Below are 22,584 nucleotides of genomic sequence, written 5' to 3'. Positions count from 1 at the left end.
TGTAAATCCTAGTTTCTTCCCCTAGCGGAGTTTGTGGTTTTCTACCCTTATACCGATAGTTGTAAACTCTATGTTCCTCCCCTAGCAGAGTTAACCTTTGTTGTTGATCCTAGTTGATGACGGTTACTCTTCCGTGGTTTCGTACCCAGTATCTGGTAGGTGTAATCCCCTCCTTGATGGTTATCTTCATCCAGTATTCGATGTTGATATTCCCTCTTTTGCCTGGGTAATTGCCTTGCGCTCGCAATTTATACCCAGCGAGTCATCTTTTGTCTACCCTGTTGTTGTTGGTAACGATTGTTTCTCTCCTGAATTGGTCATCATTATATACCTAGTTTTTGTATCCCGATGCCTTTTCTCTTTCGGTCGATTTATCCTTTATTAACCCAGTAACGGTTGTGGATAATCTTCCATGCGAGTATATTATCTATGTTCTGACGGTAATAGAAAATATATCTCATGCACTCTCTGGTCGAAGCCTTTTGTCCTTCCCCAGTTGAGTAAGTTTTTTCCCCTTTTGCAGAGTTAACCTTTGTTGTTCATCCTAGTTGATTACGGTTACTCTTCCGTGGTTTTCTACCCAGTATCCGGTAGATGTAATCCCCTCTTTGACGGTTATCATTATCCAGTATTCGGTATTGATATTCCCTCCTTCTTTCGGATAATTGCTCTGATTAAGCAATTTTATCCCCAGCGGGTCCTCTTTCATTTACCGTTTGCCGGTGATGTTTGTTACTCCCCTTTTTTGAGCATATCTCCCAGTAACCGGTGATATGTCTCCTGGATCGTTGCCTTTGTCAATGTATCCCCAGTGAGTCAGCTTTCATTTATCCTTTGTTGATAATGATTGTGTCTCCCTTTGATTGGTCTTCATTATATACCTAGTTTTGGTATCCCGATGCCTTTCTTTTTCGGTCGATTTATCCTTTATTAACCCAGTAACCGATTGTGGATAATCTTCCATGTGAGTATATTATCTACGTTCTGACGGTAATAGATAATATATCTCATGCACTCTTTGGTCGAAGCCTTCTGTCCTTCCCCATTCGAGTAAGATTCGTATTCCCTTTGCGGAATCAAATGTCCATCCTATAATCGAGTTTGCGTTTTGCCCTCTTTTTGGATGATGAGTGTTTTGGGAATATTCCCCAATTCACGCCTTGGTTGGTCACCTATTATATGCCCAGTAACCGGTATCCCTGGTGTTCCTTCCTTCCTCTCCCTATTATGACCTTGGTCCCCTGTGGAGTCAGATTTTCCTAAGTTGAGATGTACCTTTTTAGGTCTTCCTCAGATGATTTGGTTGATTGATATCTCTCACCCTTATACCGGTCTCAGATATTCATTCTTCCCGAGCTTGTTGTTCTCTCACCCTTATACCGGTGATCAGATCACTTGTCTCATTGAGCTTGTTACCCAGTAACCGGTAACACCTCATCCCGCTGCTTCTCCAGGAGTCTTTTAGACATCCCCCAGCGAAGTCCCTTAGTGGATTTTTTTGTCCGGATTTTTATCCAAAGTATCCATTGCGGATAGTTTTGCTGTGTTGGCATATTCCCCAATACGTGCATTTTCCCTAGCAGGGATGTTTTGTTCAAATCTTTCCCCTGCCTGAGTCCAGATTTTTATCCGAAGTATCCATTGCGGATAGTTTTGCTGTGTTGGCATATTCCCCAATACATGCATCTTTGAGTCAACTTGAGTTTTTCCAACGGATTTATTCCCTTTGGAAACTCTGTTCCCCAGCTTTGAGTCGTGACCTGCTCACGCAGTTTCAGTCCTTTACTCCCCAAGTTCTGAGTCGTGACCTGCTCACGCATTCCTTTTCTATCCCCATAAGAGTCCCGGTAGAGTCTCTGTTCCCTAGTGAGTGTTTTACTCCTGTGGATTATCAAATTTCTCCGGATGTCTTTTCTGATCTTTGTGGACACATATCCCCACAGAGTTTTGCTTGTTTTGCATACATACATTTGCATCATGAGGTCTCTTAGGGACCAAAATTTGTCTCTTTGTTATTATTTAAGCCCATTCTACCTCGTCGAGACGAAGATTTTAACCTTCACTTATCCGGCTAGAATGACCTTAAATAGGGGCATTTGTAAGACCCCAATTTTGTCCCTAAGATCCCTCATGGCATCATAGCATTGCATTGCATAGCCTCAAGGATCATTGAGCATCTTGGCTCCCTTTCCCTTTGGGTAGAGATCTCCTGTGAGTGGTTTGAGATCACCAAGCATGCTTGAATTGTATATCATTGCTTTTCTTGTTTTGTTTAATAACCAAAAGCACAAAAATATGTCATTAACATTTTTGTTTGTAGCTCAAGCAATCACCAGGTCAAGAGCTTCAAGAAGATCCTTTGTGCAAAGAGATGAGGTATTTTCTTGGGATGAGGACCACATGCTTAATACAAGGAGCTTACATGAGCTAGGGTTTCATTTTGAAGCAATTTCACCAAGTGGTAGAGGCTCAAGCTAATCCAGACATTTCAAGGTCATCTGAGGACCAAAAAGTCAAATGTACAGTCAACTGAGGACTATGAGGTGGGGAAATGAGTTGAGACACCTCAATAATGTTCAAATGAGGCCTATTCATCATTCTAAACTTCCATCTTGAAGATTCAAAGGTCATGGCAAAAGTTACTAAAAATGGAAAATGACTTGTAATTCAAAGTTTCCAAATTTGGCAAGTTTTTGGTCCACATTCAACTTGACTTGTCAACATCAAAGATGTTTCAAATGGATTTTTGGTGAACATGAAAGTTGTAGATATTTGTCTCCCCTTTCCAAAAAGTCCTAATTTATGTCCATATGATGAATGGTTGAGAAGTTATGGTCATTTGATCACAAGGTGTGCATGGAAATTCAAAATGACCTAACTTTTGATACAAAACTCCAAATTGGTCCATTCTTTTTGCAAAATGTTTCTCTTGATCAAGACATCTCAAAATAGCCTTTGCCATGCATGGGAAAAGGGTGTGTGCTCATCATTTCTCATGTGATCATTTTGGAGGAATTTTCACAATTCAAATTTGGCTTATGATACAAGCAAAATAACAAATCCATGATGATCTTTGGTTGATTTTAAGTGGATTCAGACCCTTGCATGAGGATTGGCACGTGCATCATGGCCTTGGTAGCTTCATGTGCAATTTTGCAAATCACTTCATATCTCCTTAATCTTGATTGACCAATGGAAAGTGTGATTAGCAGCATCATTAGCAGGGCATATAAATACCAAACCCTAATTCTAACTGCCAAAGGAGAACCAATTCAGATCTGAAATTTGAAACTCCTTCCATTTTTCTCTCACTTCGAATTTGGATTTTCTTCACACAAACACCAAAAATTCTTGTAGATTATTGATCATCATGCTTCATTGAGCAAGAATCAACCTTTATTTTGAGCAATTGAGCAAGATTTCGTGCAGATTCATGAGCATCCACATGTTGGTGGAATTTGAAAGTTGAAGTAGATCCAGGTGGTTTCAGCTGTTGATTCTTGCACAAAGCTTCAAGTCAAGTGTAATGGAGTAGATATGGAGCTTTTGAGCACTTGAGAACGCGAATTCAGCAGCTTCCATTTCCAGGTGATCCAAATTCGATCCTCTCATTTTGCTGTTTTCTTGATATAGATGTGTAGATCTTGTTGTCTAGGTCATGCAGATGTGTTCAGAATTGAAAATGATTAAGTATTAAGCATGTATGATGAACTTTAAGTTTGGATCTACAAAATGTTTTGCTTCGATCCGTGCGATCTAGGAAGAGTTAGAATAAATTGATAGCATATTTGAGATCCTCGTTGGAAGGTGGTTCAATTGGTATAGGCCTTGTGTAATTCAGCATTTTTGCACGGAGGCACCACCGCGGGGTTGGTTGGGGAAGACGACCGGAGCTTAGCTCCGGCGTCTGGTTATTCTTAGGGTTTGTGCCATGTGTATGCTGATGTGTGCGCCTTCGTGTCTGTTTGATTGGATGTCATGCCTTTGACTTCCCATGCGTGTGCGTTTGACTGCTGAGTGTGCTGATGATGTGTTTTAATGAAACGGATCGTTTCATTTAGTTGAGTTGTTTGCCATGTATGCGCCTGCGTGTGTGAATGATTGGTGGAAACTGCTTTGACCTTGCCACACATGTGTTTGACCGCTGATGTGTATGCTGATGTATTTTAATGAAGTGATGCGTTTTGGTCTTTTGAATGTGGACCGTGGATATGATTTTCGCGCCTCATCGTGTGGATGTGATATTTTCTGGTTTATTTGAATATTATTCATTTCCCTCCATATTTTCCATGTATTTCCATTTATTTTAGTTACTTTGAAAAAATCATAAAAAATAGAAAAATGATCCAAATTAACTCCAATTTTTTTCATAGTTTTGTTTTGATCTCTAGTTTTTTATGGTATTATTTTCATGAATTGTTGATGTCTGGTTTTTGATTTGTGAATTTTTGAATCCATGTTGTGCTAATTTGATATGTTGCATTCATTGCATTGTGAAAATCCCCATGTTAAGCCATTTGATCCAATTTTTTGTGTGCTTGATATTCATACATGATGTGAATTTTTGATAATTGGTTTGGAATTTTTCTCATATGATATCCTTGTTTTTGACACATGAAGATGAATGTGACAATTTGTGTCACATTTTTGACATTGCATTTGTGCATTTTTGTTCATCTATCATTTGAACCTTTCTGGATTTGATCTTTTGCATATTGTTTGTTCATGACATGAGAAACTTGTATAAAAAATTTCAAGGTCATTTCATGCATTTCTGTTTTGTTTTGAATTTTCTAAATTGGAAGTTCATTTTGTGCACATTTTTCGGTCATTGCATTACATAGACCATTTGAGGCATTTTCTTATTGACTTGATGCTGGTACTTTTGAGGACATTTTGTGAAGTGTTTGAATGTGCATTATATGGAAGATTGAGTTCTGTTTTGATCATTTGGTTTGGTTTTGAACTTAGTCTTTGTACTAGTGTTTTGTGCATAAACTAAATGTGCTTTGTGTTTCAGGTTTGGACATTTAGCATTGATGGTTGATTTGTTCTCACTTTGTGAGATGCAAATGATTTGAGTTCTAACTTTTGTTTGTTTTGTAGGTTCTAATTGATGTGCTTGAGCTCATGAGTTCATTTGAGTGCTTGAGCATTATTCATTGGATTGTGTAACTGTGAATGGTTTCACTATTTGTCTGTTGGTTTTCTGACTGAAATATTAACTGTTTAGTCTTTTGTACAGGTACTTTAGTTGCTTGCTTTTAGCTCTTGCTTGAGCTTTGGATTGTGGTTGATACGCCACTTAGGTAGTTATCTTCTTACTTCATGTAGTCTGGAAGTCCTGTCACCTTTTTGGCAGGCATTTTGCTGGCAAGTCCTCCTTAAGAGGCTCTGTTTGTGTTTGTTTACAGATTGTGCCAAAGACCTCCAAATGAGGCATGTGATACTTGATAAGACCTCCAAGTTGAGGCAATTGATGGATAAAAGAGATTAGTAGCCAATCCCCTGTTATTCAGTGAGTCGTTCTTTATGCTCGCACTACGTGCTGATGCTTTTGAACATGTACCCAAGATCTTTGTCCAGTGTCTGTCAAGTGGAATAGGATCCCACTTTCTGGATCCCCACGCTTTCTTTGTCATGAGCTCACCCAGGCCAGGGTTAAGAGCATGAGGTCTCATTCTCATTTACCATCTTTGATCAGCTTCACCCTAACTTTCAATGTTAGTGGTTAAGAGCTACGGATTACCCTTGTACAGTTTTGGCTTGTTTATCGAGGTTGACATGACCCCTCTTGACTAAAGCCTACCCATTGTTTGAAGCCTCTTGTATGTATATAGTGTGTGATGTTTGTTTGCTTGTGAACTTTTGATGTGTGTGCTCTTGAACTAGGAGTTTCCATTTGAACTTAATTTGAAGATCATTACCATGTTCATTCCATGTGGAAGTTACAAGATACATTGAGGATCTCTTATGAGACTTGTGTGATTGCTTATGCTTTGTGCTTGCTTATTCCAAAGGATGGGAACCACTTGGATCATCTATATGATCTCAAGAGAGGAACTCCTAATGTGATTTCATTTCATATCCCTCACCTTTTTGTTCTCTTTAGAACTTACCCTTTCTCCTTCATTTTTCCATCCTAACCCAAACCAAAACCATTTTGTGCAAACATTTGACTTGTTTTCAACATTAGAAACCTAAGCCTTATGCTTTTGATTTTCAAACTTTCTTTTCATATCACTCATTTTGAATTGAATCTTTAAGTCAACTTTGACCATTTTTGTATATACTTCTAATTGGTAAATATAACCCATTCAAATGTTTCTTTTATGGTTTCAATGTCCACTTTCTTAATCAAATTTTTCATAACCTTTAGCTATTAGGTTTGAGTTATCTTTGTGGTAGATGTAATACTCACCTATGTCCTTAGTGATGGACAATGAGACTTCCATGCTTATTATAGGGTTAACCCCTCACTAGCATGTTGAAGCTATCCTCACATGATGGACTTGTGGTTTTTCAGGTTGAGTTTTCTCCCTTTGATAACAAAAGACCTTAGGGCTTTTGGACCAATCAATCCACTCATTTGTTTTGAATTTTTTTACCCGAACTACGAGGTTTTGATCCTAATCTTTTATAAGAGGGTACGTAGGCAATGGGTTTATCCATCCAAACATAAAATGTAAATAAACTTGTATATTCTTTTCTCATCTCTTCAATCATGTTTGCACAAAATAAAATTTTCACAAAAACAATAACCTTTGCAACAAGTGTGAAAAGGGCTCCCTAGGAGTACCTAGGATGTTTTGGGTGCCTAACACCTTCCCATTGCATAACCAACCCCCTTACCCAGATCTCTGTTTCTTCTACTAGTTTTGTTTGTAAAACTTTTAGGTTTTTGTTCGCTTTCTAACCATTCCTTTGGATAAATAGAAATGCGGTGGCGACTCGACTTTGTATGCTTTACCTTGGATTTTGTCAATATCTTCAATGGTAACGAATACACCGCTACAGAAAAGTGGCGACTTCACTGGGGACAATGAATCTCCCTAGTGGGTTTTACCAACTTTTCACACTTGTTGTATTATATTGTTTGTGACATATTTTTGTGCAATTTGGGATTACTGTATTGTATGTAATGATTGAATTGTTTGAATATTAATTCCTTGTATGCTTGGAGATCTTTGTGAGATAAGTTTTATACCCGGACTCGAGTGCACTTAGGATAGGAGAATGGCATAGTCTTGTCGACTTGTGTGGAGTTATTCCTTAGCAAGTTGACTTGCAAGCCCATTCACTTGGTGGAGGTCATGTTGGGATCAATAATGTCACACAAGTAGTTGTGGTTGGACATTACTCTTTCCAATATAGACCTTAGAAGCCAAGGACCTTAGTTTACCAAACCCATCTTGGCCTATTCTTAGGATGTAGTGTGAAAGTCGTTCAAGTGTAAGATTTGATACGATTGTTACGCGATACTACACTCATAAGAGTCTCTCTTGAGAATATTTTCGGAATACGAGTAGTCGTTTCTCCGATAATATCCAAAAGATGGGATGATGACTATGGGAACCTTTTGTAGAACATGTTTGGCAGGTTTAAACCTTAGTACACTCCCTTTGGGTGGTTCTTAACCTAACTCCATGCTCGTGACTTACAACAAACCCTTGATTCATGGTTGATTCGTTTATGAATCTTTAATATCAATGGAACTTGGGTGTTGATAAGGTGTAAACCATAATCCACCAAAATGGATGATTGATATTAAGGATAATATGATCCATCCCATGACCTTTGTTTGGTGTGCTTTGCGTGATCCTTGAGTGTGATTGTTGCATTCATGCATTCATGCATTCATCTGCATCCATATAATTAATAAAAGAAAATTTCAAGGAACTTAAGGGGTTTATTTGCAAAATTTCCAGACATGGAAAGACAAAGAAGGAATACAAAGAAGTACAGCTTCAGACAGCCTGATTTGAAAGAGTTAAGGAATCTGACATCCTATGTATTAAATCCCTTGGGTTTCAAAGCTCGTTTTGGGAAGCTTCTTCCTCTTCTGACTACTCAGGTGGATGAAGGTCTGATGAGTGTATTGGTGCAGTTTTATGATCCCTTGTACCGTTGCTTCACGTTTCCGGACTTCCAGCTTTTGCCTACCCTTGAGGAGTATGCTTATCTCGTGGGTATACCTATTCTGGACCAGTTGCCATTCAGTGGCTTGGAGAGTATTCCTACTTCTCGAGAGATAGCAGACATGTTGCACATAGACGAATCTCTGGTTGGTGCTCATATGACTACCAAAGGTGGAATTCAAGGTCTCCCTTCTGAGTTCCTCATTGCTCAAGCTACTGTTTATGGGAAGGCCATGAGTGAGGATGCCTTTGAAGCCATATTTGTACTTCTCATCTATGGGTTGGTTTTGTTCCCCAACATCGATAAGTTTGTGGATGTGAACGCTATTAGGATCTTCTCTGCTCTTAATCCCGTTCCGACTCTGTTGGGTGATACCTATTTCTCTTTGCATATGAGGAATGCAAAGGGTGGTGGTGCTATTGTGTGCTATTTGCCTCTGTTGTATAAGTGGTTTATTTCTCACTTACCTCAGACGGTCGCCTTCAAGGAGAACAAGGGATGTGTTTGGTGGTCCACGAGACTTATGTCTCTCACTAATGATGATATCTCTTGGTATAACCGTGTATATGACGGTTTGCAGATTATCGACTCTTGTGGTGAATTCTCCAATGTACCTCTTCTTGGTACATGTGGTGGGATTAACTACAACCCTGTGTTAGCACGTCGTCAGCTTGGGTTCCCCCTAAAGGATAAACCTAATAACATTCTGTTAGAGGGTGTGTTCTTTCAGGAGGGTAAAGATCCCCAAGGCTTGAAGGGCAGAATGGTTCGCGCTTGGCACAAGGTTCATAAGAAAGGAAGGAAGGAGTTAGGTCCTAAGAATTGCATTGCTTTGGAGCCTTACACTGCTTGGGTAAGGAAGAGAGCATCTGAGTATCTCATGCCTTAAGAATATCCAAGACCTACACCTTTGGTTGTGGCTAGGCCTTCAACCCTCCCTAACCAAGGAGTAGAGGAGTTGAGAGACGAAGACCTATCACGTGCCTGGATCCGTGAAAGGGAAGAGTTGCTTCAGCAGATTAAGGAGAAAGATGCTTTGATAGAGTTCCTCGAGCATCAGGTTATTGATGATCCTAATGATGCATGGACTTCTCTACTTCCTCAGTCTTCCAAGTTTTGGAAAAGGAGGTATGACCGACTCGCCAAGGAAAAGGCAGATATGGAAGCCGCTTACGAGAGGGAGGTGAAGAAGCTTCGTGTGTCATAATTGGAAAGACAAAATTTGACACTGCTAAACCTCCAATCTTTGCTGGAGAAAAATTTGATTATTGGGAAGACAAAATTGAAAGTTTCTTTCTGGGCTACGACGCTGATCTATGGGATATAGTCACAATTGGCTACACACCACATGTGACTGACGCTGGCGTTGCAATCCCCAGAAGCAAAATGAAAGATGATCAGAAGTGCGAATTCAAAAACCATCACAAATCTAGAACGATACTACTAAGTGCCATTTCCTACAATGAATATGAAAAGATCACCAACAGGGAAACAACTAAAGAAATACTTGACTCCCTGAGGATGACTCACGAAGGAAATTCTCAAGTCAAAGAGACAAAGGCTATGGCTGTAATTCAGAAATATGAAGCCTTCAAAATGGAGGATGATGAAGCTGTAGATGTAATGTTTTCTAGATTTCAAACCTTAATTGCAGGTCTCAAAGTGCTGGACAAAGGCTACACAACTACAAATCATGTCAAAAAGATTGTTAGAAGCTTGCCAAAGAAATGGAGACGCATGGTCACAACTCTAAACTTATCAAAAGATCTGAACAACATCATCCTTGAGGAACTTTCCAGTTCACTCAGAAGCCACGAGATAGAACTGGAGGAAGATGAGCCTCAAAAGAAGATCAAGTCTGTAGCACTAAAGTCTAGATCTGAAAGACGCAAGCCAGAAAGAAACAAATCCTTCCCAGCTAAAGAGGAAGACAATGACGACTCTGAAAAAGAAGACTCTGACGATGAAGAAGAGTTATCCCTTTTGACCAAAAGAGTTAAACAACTCTGGAGATAAAGGAATAATAACTTCAGAAGGCCAAGACCCAAGGGAGATCACTCATTGTCAACTTCTAGAGGTAAGTCAAACAAAGAAATAACATGTTATGAATGTAAGGAAACATGTCATTACAGAAATGAATGTCCCAAGTTGAAGAAAGAAAGCTCCAGAAGAGAGAATTTCAAGAAAAGTTCATTCAAAACCAAAAAGGGATTGATGGCCACCTGGGACAACAGTGGATCTGATTCATCCGAATCAGACTCTAAAGAACAGGCAAATGTCGCACTTATGGCTATCACCTCCAGAAATACATCAGATGGAGAATCTGACTCTGAAGAGGTATTTTCTGATCTTTCTCGCTCTGACCTTGAATCACGCCTTTCTGAAACTCTAAACTCATATAAGAAACTTAAACGAAAATTTAAGGCTTTAAAAGGAGTTCTTGAAAGAACTATCAAAGAATGTGATAAGCTTGAGATAACTACTTCAGAACTAAAAGATGAAAATCAAACTTTGATAAAAGAAAGAGACTCCACAAATAAACAATGTTTAAAACTTGAAGAAGCACTATCTCAAGCCCCACAAACTTCTAACACAATGATATATGAATATGAAAAATCTTTTCAAAAGTTTCTGAAAAATGGGATAGAAAGGAGCAGAATGGAATCCATGATTTATAGAGTAAGTCAGAATAATAAAAGAGGAATAGGGTATGTCCCTAGTGAAGATAAATCTTCCACAGATGACAAACCTAAATCTCCTTTTTCTTATTACTACACACATACACAAGCACAACGTTTTGATAATGCTAGAAAACCTAAAGTTCTAAGAAACTCTAGGAAAACTAATCATAAAGGACCCAAAAGATTTTGGGTACCAAAGGATAAGATTGTTTATGTTGCATATATCTTATGCAGCAGAGTTAAGACACCAATAATGGTACCTGGACTCCGGATGCTCGCGACACATGACGGGAAGAAAACATATGTTCCAAAGCCTGGAACTTAAAGATGTTGGCTTCGTAGGTTTCAGAGGAAATCAAAAAGGAAGAATCAGAGGCTCCAGAACTATTGGTAATGGAAGTCTTCCCTCTATATCTGATGTTCTCTATGTAGAAGGATTAATGCATAATCTGCTATCAATAAGTCAATTAAGTGATAACGGTTATGGTGTAATCTTCAATCAAAAAACATGTAAAGCATATAATCAGAACAATGGAACAGTCCTATTCACTGGCAAGAGGAAAAACAATATTCACAAGATAAATCTTTCAGACCTAAAAGAATAAAATGTAAAATGCCTGATGTCTGTTCATGAAGAGCAATGGGTATGGCATAGACGTTTGGGCCACATTAGCATGAGAAAACTATCACCGCTAAATAAACTCGAGTTAGTCAGAGGCCTACCTAAACTGAAGTACTCTTCAGAAGCTCTATGTGAGGCAAATCAGAAAGGTAAATTTTCAAAAACGTCTTTCAAAAAGAAAAATATTGTTTCCACCTCTAAGCCTCTGGAACTTCTTCACATTGACCTGTTTGGGCCTGTTAAGACAGCGTCAGTCAATGGAAAGATATATGGACTAGTTATTGTTGATGACTTTAGTAGCTGGACATGGGTAAAATTCCTAAAGCACAAGAGTGAGTCTCACTCTGTATTCACTAGCTTCTGTTCTAAAGTGCAAAACGAGTTTGACTCTAAAATCATCAGAGCCAAAAGTGATCATGGTGGAGAATTTGAGAATAAATTTTTTGAGGAACTATTTGATTCTAATGGAATATCCCATGATTTCTCCTGTTCTAGAATTCCACAACAAAATGGAGTTGTAGAAAGGAAGAATAGGACACTCCAAGAGATGGCCAGAACCATGATCAATGAAACCAATATGGCTAAGCACTTTTGGGCTGAAGCTGTAAATACAGCGTGTTATATTTAGAATAGAATCTCTAAAGACCTATTCTGGGAAAGACTCCCTATGAACTGTGCAAGGGAAGAAAACCCAACATTTCTTATTTCCATCCTTTTGGATGCTCTTGCTTTATTCTGAATACTAAACAACATCTGAACAAGTTTAATTCAAAAGCACAAAAAGGTATTATGTTAGGATACTCAGAATGCTCTAAAGGCTACAGAGTATACAACACAGAAACCAAAATTATGGAAGAATCAATCCATGTTAGATTTGATGATAAGCTTGACCCTGAAAAGTCAAAGCTAGTTGAGAAACTTGCAGATCTGGAGATTACTCTTGCAGGTTCTAACGAAAAGACTAAAGCATCAGAAGCATCTGATAAACAAAGTCCAGATGCAATTGAAGCCTTAACTATCCAGAAGAAATAAAGAAGTCGCCCCAACATCTCTGAAGATTTTATTCTGGGAAACAAGGATGAAACGGTCAGAACTAGGTCAAGATTCAAAGTATCTGAAGAAATTCCTCTAGGACTAGTATCTTTGATTGAGCCTACCTCCTGTGACGAGGTACTGCAAGACAATGATTGGGTTCTGGCTATGAAAGAAGAGCTAGATCAATTCTCAAAGAATGACGTCTGGGATCTTGTTCCAAAGCCTAAAGGAACTCATATTATTGGAACCAGATGGGTGTTCAGAAACAAACTGAACGAAAAGGGAGAAGTAGTCAGAAACAAAGCACGACTGATGGCACAAGGGTACAGTCAACAAGAATGCATTGACTACAATGAAACCTTTGCCCCAATCGCCAGGTTAGAATCTATTCGCTTAGTTGTTTTATTTATTATAAATCATTCTATCAAACTATATCAAATGGATACCAAGAGTGCATTTCTTAATGGTTATATATCAGAAGAAGTGTATGTCAATCAATCTCCAGGTTTTGAAAACTCTAAATGTCCATAACACGTTTTTAAACTCAAGAAATCATTGTACGGTTTCAAACAAGCTCCTAGAGCTTGGTATGATAGATTAAGTAACTTCCTTCTGGAACATGACTTCATTAGAGGAAAGGTTGACTCTACACTCTTCTGTAAAAACATTATAAATGATCTCATGATATTCCAAATATATGTTGATGACATCATTTTTGGTTCAGCTAACCCTTCTGTATGTCAAGAATTCTCTGAGCTAATGCAGGCAAAATTTGAAATGAGCTTAATGCAAGAACTAAAGTTCTTTCTAGGGATTCAAATCAATCAAGCCTTAGAAGCTACCTATGTTTATCAAAGTAAATGCATAAAAGACATTCTGAAGAAATTCGAAATGGCTGAATGCAAACCTGCTAAGACACATATGCATCCAACCTGCATTCTAGAAAAAGAAGAAATTAGCCAGAAGGTTTATCAGAAGCTCTATCGTGGTATAATAGGTTCTCTTCTCTATCTGACTGCTACATGTCTTGATATTTTGTTTAGTGTATGTCTCTGTGCCAGATTTCAATAAACTCCTAGAGAATCTCATTTAACAGCTGTTAAAGGAATCCTCAGGTATCTGAAAGGAACCCCTAACCTGGGCCTGATGTATAAGAAAACATCAGAGTATAAACTTTCTGGTTATTGTGATGCAGATTACGCAGGGGACATAATGGAACGTAAAAGTACATTTGGGAACTGTCAGTTCTTAGGAAAGGATCTCATATCCTTGGCCAGCAAAAGGCAATCAACCATAGCTCTGTCCACTGCAGAAGCAAAATATATATCAGTATCACTATGCACTACTCAGATGCTCTGGATGAAGAATCAACTTGAAGACCTTCTGATTTTTGAGAGTAGCGTTCCTATTTTCTGTGATAATACTGTTGCCATCTGTTTAAGTAAGAATCCTATTTTTCATTCCAGAGCTAGGCACATAGAAATAAAACATCATTTCATTAGAGAGTATGTTCAGAAAGGGGTAATCACTTTAAAATTTATTGATACAGATCATCAATGGGCTTCCATTTATACCAAACCCCTAGCTGAAGATAGATTCTCTTTTATCTTGAAAAATTTAAACATTCACAATTGTCTAGAATAAAATGTGCCTCTGAAATAGAAAAATAAGACTTTGAAGTAAACACCTGGAATCTGTATCTGACTCTGATGCTACTACCAGTTAGAAGCTATCTAGATCAAAAATCCTCAGGATCCAACCCTTTCATATTCCTGAAGATCAGAGAAAGTAACACGTGGTACATCTTGCGTCTGACCTTGGAACTTCTAGACAACTGTCTAGCAGAAATCAAGCAACAGACTCTTGAAACTCCTCGAGCAATGTGCTGATTTTGGGATTAGACCTCCATCATGGACTGTAATCATTCTCCTCCAAACGTGCTTACTTGTTAACGTGCTGCATTTAATTTCTTAACAATTAAACTCTCTTTCTATTATCGTTTTGCATGCATCCTAATGTGTATAAATTCAGTTCACATATTACACTTGCACACTTTAGACACACGACCACACTAAACCCTCTCTCTCTCAGTTCTTCATCTCCTTCAAGAATTCTGCGGTTTTCTTCAAGCTCTTCATCTTTCAACCTTCATCTTCAACGGTGTTCTTCATGGATTCTCAATAACAATCACTTTACAACTTCTCCCAACAAATGAATTCAACGGAGCAAACACCCATTTCAAGTCAACAAATTACAGCAACCACCGGCGTCGTCTCAACTCCAATCTACAAGGAACCCCATATCCTCGATCGTGAGCCTCACATCCACCTAGCAACACCTTTTGAAAAACTGGAAGTTCTATGTGAGTCGCTAGTGGACTTTGAAAATATGAAGAAGAATGGAGTAGACCTACCTGAAGAGTTGAGAATGCAAGGGTGGGAAACCTACTTTCAACGTCTCTATGGCCCTGCGTATACAAATCTGGTGAAGGAGTTCTGGCGCTTTGCAGACTTAGATGATCACTACATTGTCTCCTACGTTCTAGGAGTCAAGATAGTCATTACTGAGAAATCCATTTCCTCTCTTCTGAACATGGAGAAGATAGGAGGAAGACGCATCTACAACATAAACCCTAGGGCAAAATACTTGTCCTAGGAAATCAACCCTACCATATTCCAACAGAGTGCTGAAGGCAAGCATTCCAAGAACAAAGAGCTACATCAGAACCTCCATGTCTAGTTGAAGATCATCTTAGGCACCATTCATCATCGCCCTGCATCAAACTCTTCTGAATACATCAACACAGATCAGAAGTGTATCATGTACTGCATTCACAAGGGTCTGAAACTTTATCTTCCTGCACTTCTCTTCAAGTACCTCAGAGATTCAGTCAAAAACACCAGAAACAACATCAAGACCAGGAACTACATCCCTCTGGGGAGACTCATATCAGATGTGTTGATTGAGAGTGGCTTAGTGGATCACCTGATCCCGCTCAGACTCATGGAAGATGTCACCATTGACACTGGAAGACCGTTGAATGCTCGGAATCTAAAGAGCATGGGAATCATTGATCAAGTCAGAGCCAAACCAACACTTGATACTTCCTAGGAAGCCCTCAGGGATCAGAGGGAGATTCCCAACAGACTCTACCTGTTCTCCAAGATTGACCCTCCAGAGGTAGTAGCCTGCTATCTACAAGACCTTACCAATCAAGGGGTGGACATCTTTGACTTCACAGTGGACTGGCTACTTGAGCATCCACCAAACTTCATGAAGAGGATGCAAGAGCCTTCTGAGAAGTCCAAGAAAGCTAAGAAAGCAAGGCTGGGAGAATCCTCTGTGTCAAGAACTCCAGTCCCTTTTGCTGGCTCTCCAAGTAAGTTTGTACCTCTCTCTCGCTCTGTTAAAATAAAACCTCTTGCTTCTTCTCTTCCTCAAACCACCCCAATATACACCACCTCTAAAACTCCTCCCTCAACCACCAGAACGTCTAACCCACCCTCACTTAAATTCAACCTTGCTACCACCACACTACCCGTTTCAGAAGCAGAAATGTTGAATGAAACTACCTCACCATTATCATCACCATGTTACCACGAAATATTCCTAAGGCAGGTTGGAAGCGTAAGTAATGAAAGATTCTTGTGAACGTGGGGATCATACCCTACCAAAAGGTAAAAGGATGTTGAAAGCAAGCAAGAAAGGAAAACAAACCAAAGGACGAAGCCGACAGGGAAAGCTGGCTCCGTCGACCGACGCAAGGTTAGGGACTTAAAGAATTATAGTCAAATGTGCAGAAGACAGCTTTGTCCTAACATCTGGGCAGGAGAAATTTGAAATTTAAATAGAATAGCAGTTTCAAAAGGAATAAGAGCGCCATAACGTGGAGCAGTTAGCAAGGCATGGGCGCAGCGGTTATGTAGATCGTGGGTCATAACATCTGTTAGTTTCTAGGAGTTAGATTATGAGTATTGTCCTCTAGTTTAGTATAAATAAGAGTATCCCACAAGGGGCTTATGGGTGTTCACTTTTTACTACGAAATAACTTGTAAGAAAACTTCCCATTCCCAGCGCGAGGAAGCAAGAGTTTCTCTGAGATTGCTATGTACGTGAATCACCACATTTATTTCAACTGGTCGATCCTGCAAGTAACCCTTCGTTTTAAGCCTAGGGAGGACCAGTGGTTGTTTACCAATTTCCACAGTAAAGAAAATGGCACGCCCAGTGGGACAGTGCTAGAGCAGTTGAGAAATTGCATGAAACTTAGAAGTGGCAAGCTAAGCCACGAAGTAGTGTGAAAATGTCAGAAACTAACACTGATGAAGTTCCACGAGGAACTTTACCCAATACGGAAACAGTAGTCTCACAGGTTGCCACTTTGCCACCGATGACGAGTGCGGCCCTAACCATGTCGACTAAGGGTGCGGTTGAAACATCAATTCCTCAGCCTCCACCGGGGGGTTCAGGATCAACGATAACGACGTTCAGACCTTATGTGCCTCGCTTTGGCACCACAAATCCGCTTTATGGAATGCCGTATTCCTTAATGTCAGGATATCAGTCGACATCCAGTGCATCACTGTTTTCAGAAACAAACCCTCCCTTGTAAGGATCAGTGCAAGGGGGCAACATAAGGAACACTACTCAGAACAGAACCATGCCGCTGTTGAACACTTCAGTAGCGGTGTTGAGACAACAGATGGACGATAGTAACCATGAGTTGGTTAACATGTTCACCAACCAGATGGGCGCAATCTTCAATCCACTAATACAAGAATCTGCTGAAACGAATAGGCAGGTGGCAAACCAATTGACACGCTTGTGCAATTTTCTGGGGGCACCGGCCGACAGATAACGCCAATGATTAGACCGACCGTTCCTGTGCAGATAGAGATAAGGGTAGTGGAGGAAGAGACAGTCCACGAAGAACAAATGATTAGACCACTTCAACATCAGGGCGTCGAATCAGGAATCGCTGGACGTAACCAGATGGTAATGGTTAACCGACACCAGGATGCCGACCATATTGTCGATCAACATCGACAAGACGATCTGGCAGTGGAAAATAATTTGACAAATATTGTCGAAAGGATTATGGCTAGAAATGGCATGAGTGCTACATTACAAAGGCCATTATACGTGTCCCCGTTAGCTGAATTCATTCTCCAAGTTGAGGCGCCTAGGGGGATGAAAGTGCCAAAGTACACAAAATTTGGGGGAGAATCTGGTGAATCGACAATAGAGCACGTCGCCAGATACCTAATAGAGTCAGGGGATTTAGCTCATAACGAATGTTTAAGAGTAAAAAACTTCCCCTCCTCTCTAACCAAGGCTGCCTTCACATGGTTTACGTCGTTGGCCCCTAGTTCAATCAACTCATGGGCCAAATTAGAAAAGAAGTTCCATGAACAGTTTTACGAAGGACATTCCAAAATCAGTTTGGCAGAGTTGTCCAGTATTAAGAGAAGGTTCGCTGAAGGTATAGATGATTATTTGAATCATTTTAGGTCCTTAAAAGCTAGGTGTTTTACGCAAGTGCCAGAACATGAACTAGTTCAAATGGCCGCGGGGGGTTTAGATTATTCCATTAGGAAGAAGATAGATCCAACATTTGTGAAAAGTATGTCACAACTAGCCGACAGAGTCCGACATCTCGAACGACTAAGGCTAGAAAAAGTTAGGCATAATAAGTCTAAAAAGGAAAAGGTAGCGTTTGTCGAATACGACTCGACAGACCCAATACGTGAGGTCGATTATGCTTCATCGACCGAATTAGAAATCGACGTGGCTGAATTAAAGCCAGGGTCCGCCTATGAGTGCCGCTCATTGTTGCCTGCGCAAGGCAAAAATCCTGTCGAAAACAGCTCAAAATTCCCTTCGAAAACTTATACTTTCGACGTGTCGAAGTGTGAGGAAATTTTTGACTTATTAGTCAAAGATGGGCAGATGGTGGTACCGCCTGGTACTAAAATACCACCGTTGGAACAAAGACAGAAAAAAGGGTTTTGTAAATATCATAGCTATCTTGGACATAATACCTCTAATTGTTACCTTTTCAGGGATTTGGTTCAGAAAGCGATCCAAGAAGGCAGGCTGAAATTTGCTGGCCATAGAATGAAGATCGACACATATCCTCTTCACCAGGAGAAATCCCTATTCGTAGAACCAGTCGAGATCAACATGCTCGAGATCAGCGAATATGATGAGGCCAACATGCTGGGGCAAACTAGGGAAAGCCCAGATGTCAATAGCTGAAGTTTACCCAAAGGATGATGAGGACTTGGTGGATTTTTTGTATCGCTGCAAGAACAAGGGTTCACAGGTGTACCTGTGCCCAAGGTGTGGAGCTGTCATTGACAAAATAGTAGCAGAGAATTTCCAGAGGCTGCAACTGGGTAAAAGCAAAAGCAATGTGCCAACCCGGGGTTACCAGAATGAAAGAGGCTCAAAAAAGGTTGTGGGAAATAACTCAACAAGGCCCAGAAGCTTCGTGCCGTCGGGCAGTACTCCTCGAGGTACTTGGATCAAACCTCAGGGAAGACAAGACACCCTACAAGGGGTTGCTGCTGATGCTAGAGGAGGTCTAGCAGTTAACTACATGCGTGAATTCAAGTCTGAAAAGAGGACTCATATCTCTAAAAACTATTTGGGAAAGAATCCCATGACGAGGACTCAGTGGAGGCGTTTTCAGAGACGAAAACAAGCAGAAAGAGACGCTGCAAGAGGCAGGACCAGTTGTAACACCCCAAACTTTGCCCTCCTCATTCATGCATTCATTTAGCATTTCATATTGCATTTCATCATGTCAATTAGAATTAGATTAAAAAAAAAAGAAAAAAAAAGAAAAAAAAAAAAATATATATATATATATATATATAATTTTTTACAAAAAATAAATAATTTTTTTTTAATTAATTAAATAAATAAATAATAAAAATTTTGGACTTGGACCTTTCTCAAAAGCCCACTAAGCTACCAATATTAGCCTATAAATACTAGAGTTTCATTGAAACAAAAGCCACACAAAAGGGGGATTTTGAAGAGAAGCAAAATACTCTGAGGTTTCCTTGGAACAAAACCCTGAGGAAAAAGATAGTGAGAGAAGACCTAACGGAGTTCAGAGCAGCCTACAAACCCCGAAGGGAACTCAACCACACAGAATCACCTCTGCCTCACATAAACCCTGAAGATTGTTTTGTAAACCTCACGGGTGCAACTCAATTTCAATCAAGTTCTCCAATCAGGTTTGCCTTTATTCCCATTACCTTTTGCTTTGAAGTTGAATACTCTGAATGTATGAGGTATGATGGATGAATTTCATTAGGTTTTTCACCCATGGATTTAATATGTATATGAATGTATAAACAATGCCTTGAATGTGTAACCGTTTAATTTTTGAGTGTATGCCACAGGGTTTGAGGTTTTTGAAACCATACTGTTGATCATGAAAAAAATGCTTATGGTGTTTCACTAACCCTTTTGTTGAATTTTTGTGAGGGCTCACATGACTTTTGCAGGGATAACTTGCGTGGTTTCCCATTTTATTTGTGGGATAACCCCTGGAGGTTTATTCCGATTACCTGTACTGACTCGCCTTCTTTGATGGTACCAGCTTGAGAGATCTCTGGGTTTCTTGTTCCTCTAATTGCTGTTACTTCGGATCTTTATCCGCGTGGTACTTTTACATTTTTCCCGCATTTTACTGCTTTCCTAGCTGGAAGACCTCGACAGGAGGCAATGTTTTTGTGTTTACCTCAAGATACATGTTTTGTGTTTTGTGTTCGTATCCCTGCAGGTAGCGCGGTTCCTTCATCAAGGACTGCCCTTTTTTCCCTCGAGCATCCCAAACCCTAAAACCCAAAGCAACACGTTAACTCCTTCTACTACAGGCGAGTAAGTCTCCAAAGGTCGAGCATCCGGTAGATTGCGTAGTGACGTCGTTCGTCCAAAACCCAATCCATAACCCCGTAGTTAGCCGAACTACGTTTTGCTCTGATTCTCAGGCCAGATGAGATACGTAGACATAAGACGCGATGTCTTAGCGAGCACACATCCCCCCAACCCATAGTCAGCCGAGCTACGAAGACTCTGATTCTCATATTCAGATGAGATACGTATGCAGTGGATGCGACATCCGCGCGAGTCATTTTTATTTAACCCTTTTTTTTGGTAAACAGCACAAGATAAACCCACACCCTTTAGACAAGAACTACAAAAGTGGATCCCGTAGAGTACTACGGATGCGTAGGGGTGCTAATACCTTCCCTTCGCATAACCGACTCCCGAACCCAAGATTTGGTTGCGAGACCCCGTCTTGTCCTTTCCTTTTTCAGGTTTACTTCGAGCGTTTCCTTTCCCTCCTTTGGGATGAATAACGCACGGTGGCGACTCTTCTGTCATCTTCTTTCGCCGGTTGTTTTTTGGCGCATTGTATTTTTCAGGTTGCGACACCAGTGAGGCAAATGCTGGGAAGAAAATGGTTGTGAAAGTCGACACAGCGGCGAAGGAACGGATAAGAGAGTACGTCCGTCGACCTGCGGAAAAATGTTCTGATGAAGAGACTGATGATTTCAATTCAGAATCTGAAGCAAGCCTCGACATCCTGGTCAACATGGTGTCAATCCTACCACAAGAATACAAATGTGTGACTGAAGTCGAAGGGTCAGTGGACAATGATGATGCTGAAGAAATGGCTCTGCACCAACCAAGATGCTATTTTGTGTTGAGTGAGGGTTCTGCTGAAAGCCAAGAGGCAGTGTTCGAAAGACCAACGATGAGCATGAAAAACCATTTGAAACCGCTGCTGATCAGGGCAAAAGTGGAAGACGTGACTGTCAACAAAATTTTGGTCGATTGTGGGGCCACGGTCAATATCATGCCACACCATATTCTGAGGAAGATTGGCAAATATGACACCGACATCAGGTCTAACAACGTGGTCTTGTCATACTATGGAGGAAAAATGAAAAGCACCATGGGAGTGATTATGGTGAAGGTCACAGTAGGTTCAGTTACCAGACCGACACTATTCATGGTGATAGACGCCAAGCCAAGTTACAATGTGCTACTTGGCAGAGAGTGGCTACATGGCGTCAAAGCTGTACCATGTTCAGCACATCAAAGGTTGGTGATTTGGAGAGAAGATGGAGTGGCCGAAAATATCGAGGCCGACCAAGGATATTTTATGGCCGATGTGAATAATGTCGGCAAGAAAGAGTTTGAAAGAAAGTCGGCCAACATATCGCCTTGCTTCCCAACTGAGGATGTATATGCTAATCTAAGTGAAGCTTTCGTCTCACTAGCTCTACATATAACTCTTGGTTTCATTTGGGATGTGGAACGTTTAGATGATCCACCATACACAGGTATCCGGCCGACAGGCTGGAGAGACGTCAATGATGATGTCTGAGTTAGAAGCTCTAAGAAAGATTTCGGCATACGTTGCCGAGAACAAAATAAAGTCGGCTTTAGAGGCTGAAGAAAAAATGGCTGTTGAAGCCTATGCGCTGAATAAAAAAGGGCATATGGCTATTGGGCCAAAACCCCAGACAAACCAACTTTGGCCAAAGGGGACTTCGACACGCAGCGTCTGGATTGCATTTACGACAGTGAACCTTTAGGGTTCGAGAAAGACCCAAAGGCACCAGAGAGAATCCGACCAAAAGACCCTTTGGAAGAAGTCGACCTTGGCGAAAAAAGGCCAACATATATAAGCGCCAACATCGACAACAAACTAAAGTCTGAGGTAATATCCATACTCAAAGAATTTAGAGACTGTTTTTCTTGGGATTATAATGAAATGCCTGTTTTGAGTAGAGATTTGGTTGAGTTAAAGCTGCCCATAAAAGCTGGAAGAAAGCCAGTGAAGCAAACGCCCAGACGTTTCGCCCCAGAGATTATGGCAAAGATAAAAACAGAAGTAGAAAGACTCCTGAAAAGAAAGTTTATTCAAACTGCAAGGTATGTCGAATGGTTGGCCAATATTGTGCCAGTCATAAATAAAAATGGGTCTTTGAGAGTATGCATCGATTTTAGAGATTTAAATGCTGCCACCCCAAAAGATGAATATGCCATGCCCGTGGCTGAGATGCTAGTTGACTCGGC

The 22,584-nt window shown here is 40.3% G+C and overlaps 1 protein-coding gene across 1 annotated transcript; it reads left to right on the top strand.

Annotated features, from left to right (window-relative positions):
* The first annotated feature begins 17,340 nt into the window (after positions 1-17,340).
* LOC127137366 (uncharacterized) lies at positions 17,341-21,889 on the top strand. The gene is made up of 2 exons (XM_051063835.1): positions 17,341-18,442; positions 20,922-21,889. Exons 1-2 carry the CDS (start codon positions 17,341-17,343, stop codon positions 21,887-21,889), a joined length of 2,070 nt encoding a protein of 689 aa, XP_050919792.1.
* The last annotated feature ends 695 nt before the right edge of the window (positions 21,890-22,584 follow it).

The sequence above is a fragment of the Lathyrus oleraceus genome, chromosome 4 (assembly GCF_024323335.1).
Source record: "Lathyrus oleraceus cultivar Zhongwan6 chromosome 4, CAAS_Psat_ZW6_1.0, whole genome shotgun sequence".
In the NCBI taxonomy this organism is placed as follows: domain Eukaryota; kingdom Viridiplantae; phylum Streptophyta; class Magnoliopsida; order Fabales; family Fabaceae; genus Lathyrus; species Lathyrus oleraceus.
The sequence above is the reverse complement of the archived record's forward strand: the minus strand, read 5'-3'. Positions and strand labels throughout refer to the sequence as shown.